Source organism: Colobus angolensis, unplaced genomic scaffold (assembly GCF_000951035.1).
Source record: "Colobus angolensis palliatus isolate OR3802 unplaced genomic scaffold, Cang.pa_1.0 Scaffold386, whole genome shotgun sequence".
Taxonomy (NCBI): Eukaryota; Metazoa; Chordata; class Mammalia; order Primates; family Cercopithecidae; genus Colobus; species Colobus angolensis.
In genome coordinates this window covers 1,695,652-1,712,537 of record NW_012117221.1, presented here as the reverse complement: position 1 = coordinate 1,712,537, position 16,886 = coordinate 1,695,652, and the positions used below count along the sequence as shown (strand labels likewise).

The window sequence follows — 16,886 nt, the reverse complement described above, 5'->3', positions numbered from 1 at the left end:
GGTATTAATAATACATATTAATTATGCTGTATTCCTACTCGTATCTGAGTCCATTTTGGACTTTGTCTAGAATTTCCTGAACTATTAGCTGTTTATGGAATAAAAATGAATTCAATAATCATATTGTCCACAATAAGGTAAATAACATCAAAAACAAAGTAACTTTAGTCTTGGCTAACTTTTCATGTGGATCACTGAGAACTGATCTGGTTATTACTGTTTTTTTGGTTTTTGAGACAAAGTCTTGCTCTGTCACCCAGGCTGGAGTGCAGTGGCATGTTCTTGGCTCACTGCAGCCTCAACCTCTTTGGTTCAAGCAATCCTCCCACCTCTGCCTCCCAAGTAGCTGAGACTACAGGCATGTGCCACCATGCCCAGCTAATTTTGTTTATTTTTTATAGAGATGAAGTCTCACTATGTTGCCCAGCCTAGTCTCAAGCTCCTGGACTCAAGTGATCCTCCTGCCTCAGCCTCCCAAAGTGCAGGGATTACAGGCGTGAGCCACCGCACCCAGCTTAACTGGTTGTTATTGTTATATTGGTGTTTTTGCATGGCAATGCCATCCACCTGACAGTACAATCAATTTTGGTATGTTGCGCAAAATGTCTACTGAGCCTTTTAACAGCTTCCTAAGTCCAAGAATAGGTCAGAAACTATATTGTACTTCCTTTAAGGCACTCATTTTTGTATTTCCATTGCAGATGTCTGGAAGGTTATACGATGGATACAGACATAGATACATTCACCTGTCAGAAAGATGGTCGCTGGTTCCCTGACAGAATCTCCTGCAGTCCTAAAAAATGTCCTCTGCCAGAAAACATAACACATATACTTGTTCATGGGGACGATTTCAGTGTGAATAGGCAAGTTTCTGTGTCATGTGCAGAAGGGTATACCTTTGAGGGAGTTAACATATCAGTATGTCAGGTAAGATTCTGTCTTAATTAGAATGTGTAACGCCTATATATACATATATTGCCAAGTGAACAGCATCTATAATAGTAATCCCAAAAAGAAAAGAAGTCTCAAGTTTTCACTCATGTCAAAGGATTTGAGAAATTTCTTGGTAGAAATATAATCAAATGTATGTTTTTTCTGCAATATTCCCACTTTAAGAAAGTGTCATGGTTAGGTAAAATATTAAGATTTCTATAACAATATATTTATAACAAATTAACCATTAATCTTATTATTAATAGAGGGTATTTGTGTAGAAATCAGCCATGGACTATGCCCCATATGTTTCCAGAAGCAGACAGATAATTGGTGTCAAATTCTCTCTGCTATTTGCTACTTGTAAGTAGTAATTTTAAGAAAGTTGCTAAAAATTTCTGAGCTTTGTTTCCTTATTTGTAAAAAAAAAAAAAAAAAAGTGTATTATCACACATATCTTGTATTGTTCATGAGAAACGAGGTAAATAATGGAGGAAAGTTCCTGCTTCTACAACCTTGATCTTTCCACTAAAACTAGAAACATATTGGGCATAACCCATGCTGATTTCTATGCATAGACATTCTTTTGCACATAATATTTATGATCAATTTGTCATGAATATCTTATTGTAGATATTTTAACATTTTACCTAATTTTGGCACTTTAGTTTAGAAATGGGAATTGGGCCAGGAGCTGTGGCTCACGCCTGTAATCCCAACACTTTGGGCGGCCAAGGCGGGTGGATCACGAGGTTGAGAGATGGAGACCATCCTGGCCAACATGGTGAAACCATGTCTCTACTAAAAATACAAAAATTAGCCGGGCATAGTGGCGCATGCCTGTAGTCCCAGCTACTTGGGAAGCTGAAGCAGGAGAATTGCTTGAACCCAGGATGCGGAGGTTGCAGTGAGCTGAGATTGCACCACTGCACTTCAGCCTGGTGACAGAGCTAGACTCCGTCTCACAAAAAAAAAAAAAAAAAAAAAAAATATATTGGGAGGTGGGGGGAATCAGCACCATAGATAGCAGACTTCCCTAGCACATCCCCTTCTCCTAACTTCCATAAGATATACCAGAGGAAGAAAATTAAAATGTGTCATTGATGCACTCTTGCTGGAGTTGGGAGTCAGCATCGGGGGATTAAAAGCAGAGAAATGTGGCATAGTATAGCAGACTTTCACTTCAAGCATACTTTTTTGTTTAAATTCCATCTCAAATATTTATAGGTTCTATGACCTTATATTCCTTCAGCTTATTTTTTTATTTGTGAATCTGTGATAACTGAAAGGATTAAATTACTTAATGTATATAAAATGGCTAGTACTTGCCTGACATATAGTAGGGACTCAAGAACGATTCCCTTCTCCCAGTTTTCCATTTATAAATCATGCACACTCAATGACTAGTCAATGTCAAACCTAAAAGTAGAAGCATTAGGGAGAACAAGTTAAAATAACTGCCAAAGTTACCATGCCCTCAATATTCGTATGGTTCCAGATGGTCCATTTAGATATAGAGCTGAAGAATTTTTAGAGGAAACTTTGTCTAAGACTCTGAGCTGTCTGACGCAGAGTTCTGCCATAATTAAGGGAATCAAATTGTTGTTCTCCAGGCTGGGTGTGTAGACAACTGGGTCCCCTTGTAAACCCTGGAGGACTCTGATACTGGCTAAAAAAGATACTAAGCTCTTTTTTTTTTAAGTCAATAATTTATTTTTGACAACCTTCATTAGTTTCTTCACACATAGTATGACCCCTCTCTTTTGCTCAACTGGGTTATGGTTTAAATTTTTGGTCTGAAAAGTAGAATAGACACTATTTGAGTGTTAAAAAGCATAAATTATGTAAAACTATGTTCAGCGCCTAGGAGTATTTTATTGTAATGTGACAAAATGATTCTGTAGTTCATAACATAAATAAGTGGATAAGGAGATCAATATAAATTTTGAAAAATGAATACTGAAGGAGGGCCAGTCTCTCCAGAAACTAAAACATATCACATAATTATGAAACTCTTAGTGTAGTATTCATATAAAATTACATAGGAGTAAAAATAAATGGAACAAAAGTAATGAGTCAGAAGCTGATTCTGATACAGGAGTCGTCACAAGTCTCTGGAGAAAAATCATTAATAAATGATTAAAATAAAAATAACTAAAATTTCAGATATGGTAAAAGAAAACAATAAATATGTAGCTTTTAACAGTTACTGATGTTATAATACTCAGATGTCTGCAAAATAAAAAATTATTAAGGCATTACTTACGGTATTGAAAAATTAAATGCAACATATGTACTAGGAAAATGTTGATGCATTTCCTAGTACATGATGCATGCATATATACAAAATTACTTTTGGTTTATATGTAGAATGAGGGTGTAGCCTCAAATCCTATTTAAAACTGTTATCCAATTCATATATATTTCCTCAAAGAAAACAGAAAAATATTAGCAATAGAATAACAATCTTCAAGAGATTATATCTGTGTGTGCCTCACCTTACCCAACTAACAGGCTGAAAAATGTTAACTCTCATATATATATGTTAACATTTTAAGATTAACCATTTTCCTGGTATATATGTTGCGTTTAATTTTTCCATATTGTAAGGAGTGCCTTAATTTTTTTTTTTTTGCAGAAATCTTTCTGGGTATTATAACACTAATAACTGTTAAAAGCTACATATTATTGTTTTCTTTTGCTGTATCTGGAATTTATTTTGGTTATTTTTAATCATTTATTAAGGATTTCTTTACATAGATATAAAATTTTATAGATATATGTAAATTTTTTTCTACATGACCCCTTCAAAAATATGTGATAAAATGTTTTTAGGTATTCTCATTGGAATGGAGAACAGGAAGCTGATTTTCTTAAACTTCAAGTAGTATGCCTAAAATTTGCTGTTTCTCATAAACTTTATTATAAAATATAGAATTATGTGAAATGTAAGAGTGTATTCGTATAAGTCATAGAATATTTGTATTAACCTCCAGTTCTCATGCATTATAATGAATACATATTTCTTGTTGTTCATGATTTTTGATTAGATTCTATTAGGAAGAAAGTGCTTGTTTTATGGGCTTAAGAAGTGTCTAAAATTGTCTATGTGTGACTATTAAGGCCATCTAATAATTAAAGTGTGTTTTTTAAGTCCACAGATAATAAGTAACAAAAGTAGGACCAAACTCTAGGTGCTTTTGACTCATTTTGGAGATTATTCTACTAATAATCAATATTTGCAAATTTATTCATTCATATGTATTAACTTCTAAACATAACTTACATTTTGTTATTTGTTACTTAGCTTGACGGAACCTGGGAGCCAACATTTTCTGATGAATCTTGCAGTCCAGTTTCTTGTGGGAAACCTGAAAGTCCAGAACATGGATTTGTGATTGGCAGTAAATACACCTTTGAAAGCACAATTATTTATCAGTGTGAACCTGGCTATGAACTAGAGGTAAGTGAACAAATTGTTTAACTAGAATTAATTTGTTTTTTCAATATGCTTGGGGATACTTTCAGTATTAGCACAAATTTGTTTTACTGACTTTGGTCTCAAATGATTCTATTATACTTTGTTCCCTTATACTTTAACATTTTCCAATAAATATTTAAGGCAACTTAAAGTTTTAAGAAGCAAAATAAGCCCGGCCACAGTGGCTCATGCCTGTAATCCCAGCACTTCAGGAGGCCGAGGTGGGTGGATCACTTGAGGTCAGAAGTTCAAGACCAGTCTGGCCAACATGTTGAAACCTTGTCTCGACTAAAAATACAAAACTTAGCTGGGCATGGTGGCAGGCGCCTGTAATTCCAGCTACTTGGGAGACTGAGGCAGGAGAATCACTTGAACCCAGAGGTGTAGGTTGCAGTAAGCTGAGATCGCGCTGCTGCACTCCAGCCTGGGCGGCAAGAGTGAGACCATCTCAAAGAAAAGAAAAGCAAAATAACTCTCAAATAAAAAACATGAAAGCCATGATAAGAAAGAAAAAAGTAAGTTTGCAAACCACAAGACAGATACTGTGACTTCAACTGACCATTTAAACCTGTGTTAATCATATTACCAGCGGTCATCATGGAGAGGTAACCACAAGGACTTAGGTATGCAAAGCCAGGATTTCCTCAAACAGTGGGCTCATATACCTTGGCATTGAGATGCCAAGTTCCCATATGCAAATCTGGCTTGAAAAAACTTCAGAGCAGTTTTGACTGATACCAGCTTCATTCTTGAGACAACTCTTGCTTTGTAATATTAAAATCCCTCTGCAAAACCTAGGTCTCTGTTTACTTTAGTGGGAGAGCTAGGTAATCAATCAGTTTTGCTGAAAGCATTACCATATCACTAAACTTGAAACTTAAGAGGCCTATTTTACATTACAGAATGTTGTCATTTAGTTTTTCAGGAAACTCTTCTTTTTTATTTTTATTGTTATAATGGTATTTAAAGGTAGGTTTTGGCTGGGTGTCATGGCTCATGCCTGTAATCCCAGCACTTTGGGAAGCCAAGGAGGGTGGATCACTTGAGCTCAGGAGTTCAAGACCAGCCTGGGCAACATAGTAAGACCCAGTCTCTACAAAAAATACAGAAAATAACCAGGCGCGATGGCATGTGCCTATAGTCCCAGCTACTCAGGAGGCTGAAGGAGGAGGATCACTTAAGCCCAGGAGACAGAGGTTGCAGTGAGCCAAGATTGCAACATTGTACTCCAGCATGGGTAACAGGAGTGAAACCCTGTCTCAAAAAAAAAAAAAGGTATTCATCGCCAGTTTTCTGTTACATGTTTTGCATGTCCTATCATTTTCTGACCATGCAGTACAAGAATTATCATAAAATGGGTATATGCAATCTGGGACCAGGCTTGTATGTATCTTCTTTCCTCTAAAGATGATAATGTAATGGTGATTACATTTGGAGTGTTTTCCTGTTTTTGAAACCTGGTTTTTCATCCAAGAATATTAATCTTACAATTTATTAAGAAAAGTAATATAAAATTATGAACAAATATACAGCAAACTCATTAAATTTGAAGCAGATAACTTAAAAATTTGTGGAAACATATGTTAACTACAAAATGGAGAAAGGTGCAATAGTGATTGTTCTCACTCCAAGCTATTAGACATGTTAGAATCACTTGAGAAACTTTTTAAAAATATTGATGTTCAGTTACTTGGAGAAATTACCAATTCCAGGTCTGGGGCAATACATGTAAAAGATTACCTGGAAACTCTTGTCACATGAAATGTAGTCTTTGATAGGGTCCCTGCTATGTCAAAAGTATTCAGAAGACACTGGACAAGGCTCCCACAGGTCAAGATGAGACCATTTTAGCATTAATAAGGGTAATAACTTCAATTGACTGAAACACATCAAATAGGTCATAAATGACACTAGGCTTATAATGATACTTTAAAAAATTAGTTAGAAACTCTTAAAGGATGCTTATGAACAAACTCATTATTTTAAAAACAGACAACTCAAGAGGAACAATTGTCTTTCCAATGCTACCTGTTTGACTAGATAACCAAATAGTAGATGAGGGGAAGTTCCATTTCATAATGATAAAATAGAATTTAAATAGCAGAATTTGCAACTTCTAAGAGTTAATGGATTTAGGTTATTATCAACCATGGCTGCTGAAGTCACAAAAAAATGGATCCAGACATTATGAGTCTCTGGATGGGTGAACAATCCCATCTATGAAAACATTTTGTGCTCTCCCACCTCTACCACACACACACACAAAAACTGAATTTGGAACTTATCAAGCCTCTAAATCCAACAAACAGTGTCAGAGACACTGCAGTGAAGCAACTGGCAAAATTCTATCTGTGGGAACAGATACAGGACCAATGACCCAGTTTTTCAGTGTCCAAAACAAATAAATTGACAGGGCAGAGGGAGTAAATAGAGAAGGAACCTAAGTTTAGAGAGACATAAGAGATATTGCATTAGTCACGATTCTCCAGAGAAAGAGAACCAATAGGAGAGAGAGAGAGATATTATGAGGAACTGGCTCACACGTTAATGGAGGCTGAATCCCAGGATCTTCCGTCTACAAACTGGAGACCCTGAGAAGCTGGTGGTGTAATTCAGTCTAAGTCCAAAGGTCTGAGAACTAGGTGAGGTGATGATGTAAACCCCAGTCTGAAGATAGAGGAGGAGACTGAGTCCCAACTCAAGTAGTGAGGAAGAAAACAAGGGCCATTTCCTCCTCCTTCCATGTTTTGTTCTATTTGGTACCTCAGTGTTTTGGAAGATGTGCCCCCCTGCCCCCTACACTGGGGAGGGCAATCTACTTGACATGGTCCACTAGTTTAAATGCTAATTTCATCCAGAAACATCCTCACAGACACATGCAGAAGCAGTGTTTAAGCTGGACACCTCCTGGCCCACTCAAGTTGCTGCACGTCAGTATTTGTAAAGAGTTTCTCAGGTGATTCTAACATGGAGCTTAGAGTGAGAGCAATCACTATTACCACTCTCTCCATTTTGTAGTTAATACCAGGATGTTTCCAAAAGTTTAAAGGTGAATTATCTATTAATACTTCTTCAAATGTAATGACCCATCAAGGCTGGGCATGGTGGCTCATGCCTATAAACTCAGCACTTTGAGAGGGTGAGGCAGGTAGGTCACGAGTTTGAGACCAGCCTGTCCAATGTGGTGAAATCCCATCTCTACTAAAAAATACAAAAATTAGCTGAGTGTGGTGGTGGGCGCCTGTAGTCTCAGCTACTTGGGAAGCTGAGGCAAGAGAATCTCTTGAACATGGGAGGTGGAGGTTGCAGCGAGCCGAGATCACACCACTGCACTCCAGCCTGGGCAACAGAGCGAAACTCTGTCTAGAAAAAAAAAAAAAATGTAATAATCCATCAAGTTTGCTGTACATTTGTTCATAAAATTAATCATCACAGAAACATAAACTAGTCTCAGTGTGTGGATCTTATTTGGTACTAATTCGAGAGAACTATTTAAAGAATAAATTATGAAATATATGCAACAATTGGAAATTTGAAAACTGAATGGACATTTTATTAATATTAAGGAATTGTTACCCTTTTAAGGTGTGATAATGTTACTGTGGTTATAATTTTTAAGAGTTCTTTTAGAGATTCATACTGAAATAATTATTGTTAAATGATTTGAAGTCTGGAATTTGCTTCAAAATAATGTGAGTTCATGGAAGGGGTGGGGCTTACATGAAACAAGGTTGGCCTTAAGTCAATTGGGTAAACTGGGTGATGTCTGCCTGAGAGTTTCTTATACTGTTCTTTCTACTGTTGGTATTTCTCATATGTTTGAATTTTTCCATCAGACATCATTTTTTAAAATGCAAATACCTGTTCTCACATCAGACTAATTAATTCAATATCTCTGTGGGTTGAGTCTGGGGCAGCGGTAACTTTTTCAGAGTTCCCTTGGTGATTCCTGTGTGCAACCAGGACTGAGAATCACTGATAAATTGCTGCTCTTATAATTAGTGTAGTTCATTACCATCTGCTTGAGAATCACCTGAGAAGTTGTAAAAAGAAAAACAGTATATGTTGCTAGGCCAAGATCATCTGAACCAAATAGTTTCTGGGGGATTGCATTTTTAGAATATATGCTTAATATTATTTCTGATTGTCAAATCATAATTGTATACATTTTTGGGATACACAATTACTAAGATATATATGGAGTCAACCTAAGTGTTGGGTGTCATCGATGGACGAATGGATAAAGAAAATTTGAGATATGTATATATCTACTTATGTGTATATATCGCATCTGTTTTTATGGCCAAATAGTACTCTATTGTGTATGTATGTGTACATACATATATTATGATGCACTATGATTCATATATTTCTAAGAATGCATACACATATGTACACATACATACACAATAGAATACTATTTGACCATTTCTAATGCATTCTTTTGTCAGTCTTAGCTACAGATTATAATTAGTTGCCATTTAAAATAAAAGGTGAAGCAAAGTCTGTACCTTAATTATACCAGTCTGCCAGGGTATGAATTTTGAAGCAATTTGATAAAAACATTTTTGAAAGTCTAAACCTACTCCCTTAAACTATATTTATTTAATGTGTTTATTTAGCATTCCAGTGCTGAGCTACTCGAGGCCATAGCTAAGATTACTTTGCATTTCCTTATTATTTTTCTATTACAGAGTTATGATCTTGTTGATGACCTTTCTCCATTGTTTCACAGGGGAACAGGGAACGTGTCTGCCAGGAGAACAGACAGTGGAGTGGAGGGGTGGCAATATGCAAAGGTGAGTTGAATGACACTTAGCAGCCCCCAAAATGACACTGAGGACACAAGATAACAGTGTGGCTACATTTTCTTTATAGGTTAGGTTTGTAATTTTAAAAAAATGTAAGCCAACTCCATAAACTGTATGAGAACCTTTTAATGGGCTTTTTCTCAAGGGCAGTAAACCAGTAAAAGGGTCAAAAACTGTAGTAGGGATTAACAATTAACTGCAATAGGACACAAGATTACTGACTCTGCAATGGCAAACATTTTGTTTAAAAACTAGTTAATTATTGAGTTTATTAGCATTTTGTGGGGGTTTTTCTCAAATAATTATGAATTAGAAGGCTTAGAGCTGTTGTTTTTTGGTGACAATACTAGCCAATACTTTTAACGTGCTGTTGGTCCATCTGTCAAATAAATTAATATTAATATTTTGCATGGAATTTTATATTAACTCATTTTATGAGAACCACCAAGTTTATTTGGCAGAATGTGGGTTAATGCACATAACTTTATCCCCAGTATTCCCTTCTCTGCCAAAGGACAATGTATGTATATATTTATTTTATTTTATTTTTATTTTTAAATAGAGTCTCACTCTGTCACCCAGGGTGGAGTGCAGTAGTGCAACCTCGGCTCACTGCAACCTCCACTTCCCGGGCTCAAGCGACTCTCATGCCTCAGCCTCCTGAGTAGGTGGGGCTACAGGCATGCTCCACCACACCCAGGTAATTTTTTGTATTTCAGTAGAGACGGGGCTTCATCATGTTGGCCCGGCTGGTCTCGAACTCCTGGCTTCACAACCCACATGCCTCAGCCTCCCAAAGTGCAGCCAAGGTTAAGATTCAACTTTGGACTGAAAGAAGTCCATTAGCATCTAGTCCAGGGACTCACAACTCTGAGTTCACATTTGCAATGTTTGGGGAATTTTTAATATAATACTGAAAGGTAGCCCTCAATATAAAGATTTGGACTCATTTGGTCTGTGATAGGCCATAAATGCTTCCCAGGTTCTCTAAAGTACAGTCAAACCTGAGAACCACTGGTCTAGAACCACCTTCTCTGCCTTCACAAAAATTATAAAATTAAGACTCAAGCCCATTTTTTGAGATTCTTGAAACGGTGATCCTATTTTCCTCATAGCATCCCTGCTAATAACATTTCTCACAGTAATGCAAAATCATTCTTTATAACTTTACTATAATACCCACCAGTTTATGAAATCGGCATATTCCTTAAAAGTCATATAAAATGTCATTTATTCTAATTCCCCCCAAGCTCATGGGTCCCTGTTCTTTATGCTTTCCTATTATCTTTTACCTTCTGATAATTTTATATTTTATCTCTTCTTACAAGTAGTGTCTGACCTTGACCAAATTATTTAACTTCTCTAAGCTTCACTTGTTGGCAAATGTTACATGAGATAATCTCAGAGTTGCTGTAAGTAAGGTTGCCAGATTTAGAACAAACAAACAGGACATGCAGTTATATTTAAATTCCAGATAAAAAAACAAATGTAAATTTGTAAATATGCAATATTTGAGACATGCTTATACTAAAAATGTATTTGTTATTTATCTGATATTGAAATTTAACAGGGCATCCTGTATTTTATTTGGGCTTACAACTTAAGAGTTGTAAGAAATAAATTTAGTATTGTTTGAAAAGTTCTTGACCATTGTTAGCAACATACAATGAGATTGTTTTATTTTACCCACCTGCTCATCCATACCCCCTGTCCCCAGTATTATTAATAATACATAAAGACAGCTGGAGTCAACAGGACTAAATCCCAATCTTTAACTGCATGCATGTATTAATCCAATACTTAGGTATGCTATATTTTTCTCCTTCAGTGAATATCACTGTGCTTCACACATGAATAGGCCATAATATTTTATATATTCCATGAAGTATATTTGGCAATCGTAGGAAAAGAAGGAAAGAGGAATTGGGGAAGCAATTAATATGAGGCTTTTATTCTTGTTTTTAGAGACCAGGTGTGAAGCTCCACTTGAATTTCTCAATGGGAAAGCTGACATTGAAAACACGACGACTGGCCCCAACGTGGTATATTCCTGCAACAGAGGCTACAGTCTTGAAGGGCCATCTGAGGCACACTGCACAGAAAATGGAACCTGGAGCCACCCAGTCCCTCTCTGCAAACGTGTGTGTTGACTTTAGGAGAGATTTTAGTCAGATTCAGCTTCACGATTAGCTTCCCACATATCCAAACACAGAGGAAACTCCACTCATAAGGGATATGGGCCCAGAGAAAGCAATTAATGCCTATCCAAGCTGAATTCTCTGGGATATTTTTAAAATCTATTTGTGTTATCTAAGGTCCTGTCTGAGAATCAGCTTTTGTCAGATACCTTGAGTGATTACTAAGAGAAAATGCAACTTAATGAAAAAATTTTGACATACATGCATCATGAATTCTACTGGGGATAGGAAAGAAAGTACATTTAATATGTGATGTTAATATAATGAAGCATATGTCAATATGATAAGATAATGAGTTATAACCATTCGAATGAAAACAATATTCACAAGCAAGGTATAAGTTAAGATTGTACTTGTTACTGTTTGAAGTACCTTCATAATGCAGTAACAATGGAAGTGTACCTCACTCAAATACTTTGTGCTCATTTAAAAATCAGAAAAACTGAAATTGCTTGAAATATATGTTGATATGTGTGTCACACACTTGCACTAAGCACGCGTGCCATCATCGTTTCCTGTGTTTCCCTCAGGCCTATAAAAAGGAATCCATCTTTATCAATAAGGCATGCAGACTCCACTAGTTCTAATGTCCTGCCCATAGCAGTATGAGTCTAAAGTCATATTCAGCTCACATAGAAATGTCTGATGATTTATAAAGAAAGCAAAGTGACAATGAGAAGTATTTGATATTCTTCAGATAATAAGGGAATATATGATATACCCCTTGATTTCTAGTATGCCTTTTATTTTCACAATGCTGATCAAAAAAATCAATCATTTAAATAATGTTGTGGCCCATAATTTCAGGCATAATTTGTCATCTTCAACTTTTAGGACCTTGCATTAGTGGTTGAATAACTTCATGTTTTCTGATCTTACCTGGCTTTATCTTTACACATAATTTCATGAGGACGCAAAAAAAGGCTGTGTCTAATGTTTGAAGTTCCATATTTTTAAACCTCATATGATCATTACTGAGAACCTATCTCCTATAGGACTACTACTCTGCCTTCAAAGAAATACATTAGGAAAAGAGGGAAAATATCAGTAAGCATTTTCTTTTCTTTTTGACAGCAAATCCATGCCCTGTTCCTTTTGTGATTCCTGAGAATGCTCTGCTGTCTGAAAAGGAGTTTTATGTTGATCAGAATGTGTCCATCAAATGTAGGGAAGGCTTTCTGCTGCAGGGTCAAGGCATCATTACCTGCAACCCTGACGAGACGTGGACACAGACAAGCGCCAAATGTGAAAGTAAGTCAGCAGGTGGAAGCCAGTTCATGCCGCTAGTGTGAAATGTTTTCCCATCCTTGTGAGGTTGTTTTCAATCAAGTCACTTAGTTGTAGATATTTAGATCTCTGTGCTATCACAATTATTATGTTCCTCATTAATGTTTGCAAATTTTTTTTAATCTTTGAATTTCAAACATTAAAAAAAAAAAGAAGTTTTCCAGAACTAAACTAAAACCCACCTGACTAGGATTCACTGAACAGATTTTCAAAATGTGTTCCCCTAAGAATGAGCAAGATATTAAATTCCAAATACATCTTTTTCTCCACACTGTCAGAGTCCCGAACCTATCGTTTAACATACTACAAATGTTTTAAAATAGAAAAATTATTCCACAGTGATTCTCAAACTTGAGCCTGCATCAGAACCTCCTAGAGAACCTGTTAAAACACAGTTCTAGATGTTGCTGGTGAGGATGCTGCTGACCCAGGAAACACAATCTGAGAACCACTAGCACTATGGGTTAGCACTTTGTGTTAGCACTTTGTTGCTGCATTTATGCAATCCGGAGGCATCTTTTGCTGCCTTGTAATAATGCAAAGTTTTTTAACACACACTTTCTAACTCCATTTAAAACATCTCCCTGCTGGCTGGGCATGGTGGTTCACACCTGTAATACCAGCACTGTGGGAGGCTGAGGTGGGCAGATCATCTGAGTTCAGGAGTTCCAGACCAGCCTGGCCAAGATGGCAAAACCCCGTCTCTACTAAACTACTAAAAATACAAAAATTAGCTGGGTGTGATGGCACACACCTGTAATCCCAGCTACTTGGGAGGCTGAGGTAGAATCGCTTGAACCTGGAAGGCAGAGGTTGCAGTGAGCCAAGATTGCACTACTGCACTCCAGCCTGGGAGACAGAGTGAGACTCTGTGTAAAAAAAAAAAAAAAAAAAAAACCCTGCCAACGTCCTGCCCTCCAAACTCATTTGTTGTCTGAGCTACTTCCTCTACAGTAATCAATTAAAATATTCATTGAGTCCGACCAGATGCAAGGCATAAGGCTACATAGTATAGGAATGTATCATGCCTGCAATGGTCTTCATCTTCAGAACCCTTGCACTCCCACTTTGAGATAAGAAATATGCCTGTGAAAGTAATGGGGATTCTGGAATCAGAAACAGTCTCAGTTATACCTATCTTGTAGTTATTATAGATATACTATAGATTTGTTTTGAAGAATAAACGAATTGGTGCATATTAGCACTATCTCTTAATAGGAAGATATATACAACAGCCCAAGTCCCTGAATTTTCAGCTAGCAGCCTATTGCAGATTTAGAATGTTTATTTTGTGGGGAGGGGTCAAGATGGCCAAGTAGAAATGCTGTGGCCGGAGCCTCCCACTGAGAAGAATGAAAACAGTGAGTGAATCCTGCACCTGCAACTGAGGTATCCAGGTTCTCTCACTGGGACTGACCAGGCAGTTGGCACAATCCACAGAAAGTGAGAAAAAGCAAGGTGGTACAACGGCTCACCTGGGAGACACATGGGGCAAGGGGAGCTCCCACCCCCAGCCAAAGGAGGTGGTGAGTGATTGTGCTACCCCACTCAGGAAACCACACTTTTTCCATGGATCTGTGCAACCTGCAGATCAGGAGATCCCCCTCATGAGTCCATGCCACCAGGGCCTTGGGTCCCAAGCACAGAGCTGTGCAGATTCTTGGTGGCCACTGAAAACTTCTTAAGACTACCAAGTTATCAGAGGGAGGAGCAACCACCATTACTGTGGCTGTCTGCTGCCTAAGATGACAAGCTCCTGGGGGAAGGGGCAGCCACCGTCACTGCAGCTGCAGTCTGCCTTTTTTTTCCCTGCTAGTGCCAGGGAGACTGGGCAATTTGGACAGAGGAGGAATTCCCCCACAGCGTAGCACAGCAGCTGTGACAGATTGTGGCCAGGCTGCCTCCTTAGACTGGACCCTGACCCCTCCCCTCCTCACTGAGTGGGGCCTGCCTGCGGGAATTTCAGCAACTCCAGCCAGGGGTTTACGAACAGAACTCTGATCTCCCTAAGATGGAGCCCCTGGTGCTCCATGTGGCCATGGTCCCCACAGATCAGCAGGCTTAGTCCTTCCCCTGCTGGCTCTGAGGAATCCAGGCAGGCTGGACTAGTGGGATTCCCCACAGCACAGTGCACCTGCTCTGCTAAGGGGCAGCTAGAGTGCTTTGTTAAGCGAGTCCCTGATCCCATGCCTCCTGATAGGATGAGACCCCCCCACAACAGGGGTCACCAGACACCTTATACAAGGATATTCCCACTGGCATCAGGTCAGTGCCCCTCTGGGACAGAACTCCCAGAGGAAGGAGCAGGCAGCCATCTTTGCTGTTCTGCAGCCTCCACTGTGAACACCTTCAGGTGCAGGTGGAACCCAGGCAAATAGGGTCTGGAGTGGACCCCCAGCAAACCACAGCAGCCCTACAAAAGAGGGGCCTGACTGTTAAAAGAAAAACAGAGAAAGCAACAACAGCCATCAACAAAAAAGCCCTCACAAAAGCCTCATCCAAAGGTCAGCAACCTCAGAGATCAAAACTGGAGAACTCAGGAATATGAGAAAAAAAAATCAATGAAGAAAACACTGAAAACTCAAAAAGCCAGAGTTCCTCTTCTCATCCAAATGATTGCAACACTTCTCCAGGAAAAGCACAGAACTGGGCAGAGGCTGAGATTGATGAACTGAAAGAAGTAGGCTTCAGAAAGTGGGTAATAATGAAGTTTACTGAGCTAAAGGAACATGTTCTAACCCAATGCAAAGATGCTAAGAACCAGGATAAAACAATGCAGAAGCTGTTAACCACAATAACCAGTTTAGAAAGGAATGTAAATGACCTGATGGAGCTGAAAAACACAACACGAGAACTTCACAATGCAACAAGTATCAATACCTGAATGGACCAAGTGGAGGAAAGAATTTTAGAGTTTGAAGACTATCTTGCTGAAATAAGACAGGCAGACAAGATTAGAGAACAAATAATTCCTCTGAGAACTATGAAATTAGGTAAAAAGACCAAACCTATGATTGATTGAGGTACCTGAAAGAGATGAGTATAGAACCAACTTGGAAAACATACTTCAGGATATCATCCAGGAGAACTTCCGCAACCTAGCAAGACAAGGCCAATGTTCCAGTTCAGGAAATCCAGAGAACCCCAGTAAGATACTCCATGAGAAGATCAACCCCAAGACACATAATCCTCAGGTTCTCCAAGGTAAAAATGAAGGAAAAAATGTCAAGGGCAGCCACAGAGAAAGGCCAGGTGACCTACAAAGGGAAGCCCATCAGACTAACAGCATACCTCTCTGCAGCAGCCCTAAAAGCCAGAAGAGATTGGGGGTCAATATTCAACATTCTTAAAAGAATTTCCAACCCAGAATTTCATAGCCAGCCAAACTAAGTTTCATAGGTGAAAGAGAAATAAAATCTTTTTCAGACAAGAAAATGCTGAGGGAATTCATCACCACCAGGCCTGCCTTGCAAGAGCTCATGAAGGAAGCATTTAAATATGGAGAGGAAAAATTGTTACCAGCCACTACCAAAACACCCTGAATCCAAGATGGCCAAATAGGAATGGCTCCAGCCTCCAGCTCCCAGTGTGAGCAACACAGAAGATGGGTGATTTCTGCATTTCCAACTGAGATACCAGGTTCATCTTGCTGGGGCGTGTCGGACAGTGGGTGCAGGACAGTGGGCACAGCCCAACGAGCAAGAGCCGAAGCAGGGCGAGGCATTGCCTCACCTGGGAAGCGCAAGGGGGAAGGGAATTGCCTTTCCTAGTCAAGGGAAACCATGACACATAACACCTGGATAATCAGGTCACTCCCACCCTAATACTGTGCTTTACCAATGGTCTTAGCAAACGGCACACCAGAGACTTAGACTTCCACACAATAACAATCAGAGACTTTAACACCCCACTGTCAATATCAGACAGATCAACAAGACAGAAAGTTAACAAGGATATCCAGGAATTGAACTCAACTCTGCACCAAGTGGACCTGATAGACATCTACAGAACTCTCCACCCCAAGTCAACAGAATACACATTCTTCTCAGTACCACATCGCACTTATTCCAAAATTGACCACATAGTACAAAGTAAAGCACTCCTCAGCAAATGTAAAAGAACAGAAATTATAACAAACTGTCTCTTAGACCACAATGCAATCAAACTAGAACTCAG

At 38.5% G+C, this 16,886-nt stretch overlaps 1 protein-coding gene across 1 annotated transcript in view; it reads left to right on the top strand.

Annotated features, from left to right (window-relative positions):
* SVEP1 (sushi, von Willebrand factor type A, EGF and pentraxin domain containing 1) overlaps positions 1–16,886 on the top strand; it is a 225,115-nt gene that overhangs the window by 185,062 nt on the left and 23,167 nt on the right. The window contains exons 39-43 of the mRNA XM_011954605.1: positions 702–927; positions 4,241–4,396; positions 9,150–9,213; positions 11,191–11,364; positions 12,498–12,674. Coding sequence (XP_011809995.1) covers positions 702–927; positions 4,241–4,396; positions 9,150–9,213; positions 11,191–11,364; positions 12,498–12,674 — 797 coding nt within the window. The remainder of the gene's footprint in view (positions 1–701; positions 928–4,240; positions 4,397–9,149; positions 9,214–11,190; positions 11,365–12,497; positions 12,675–16,886) is intronic.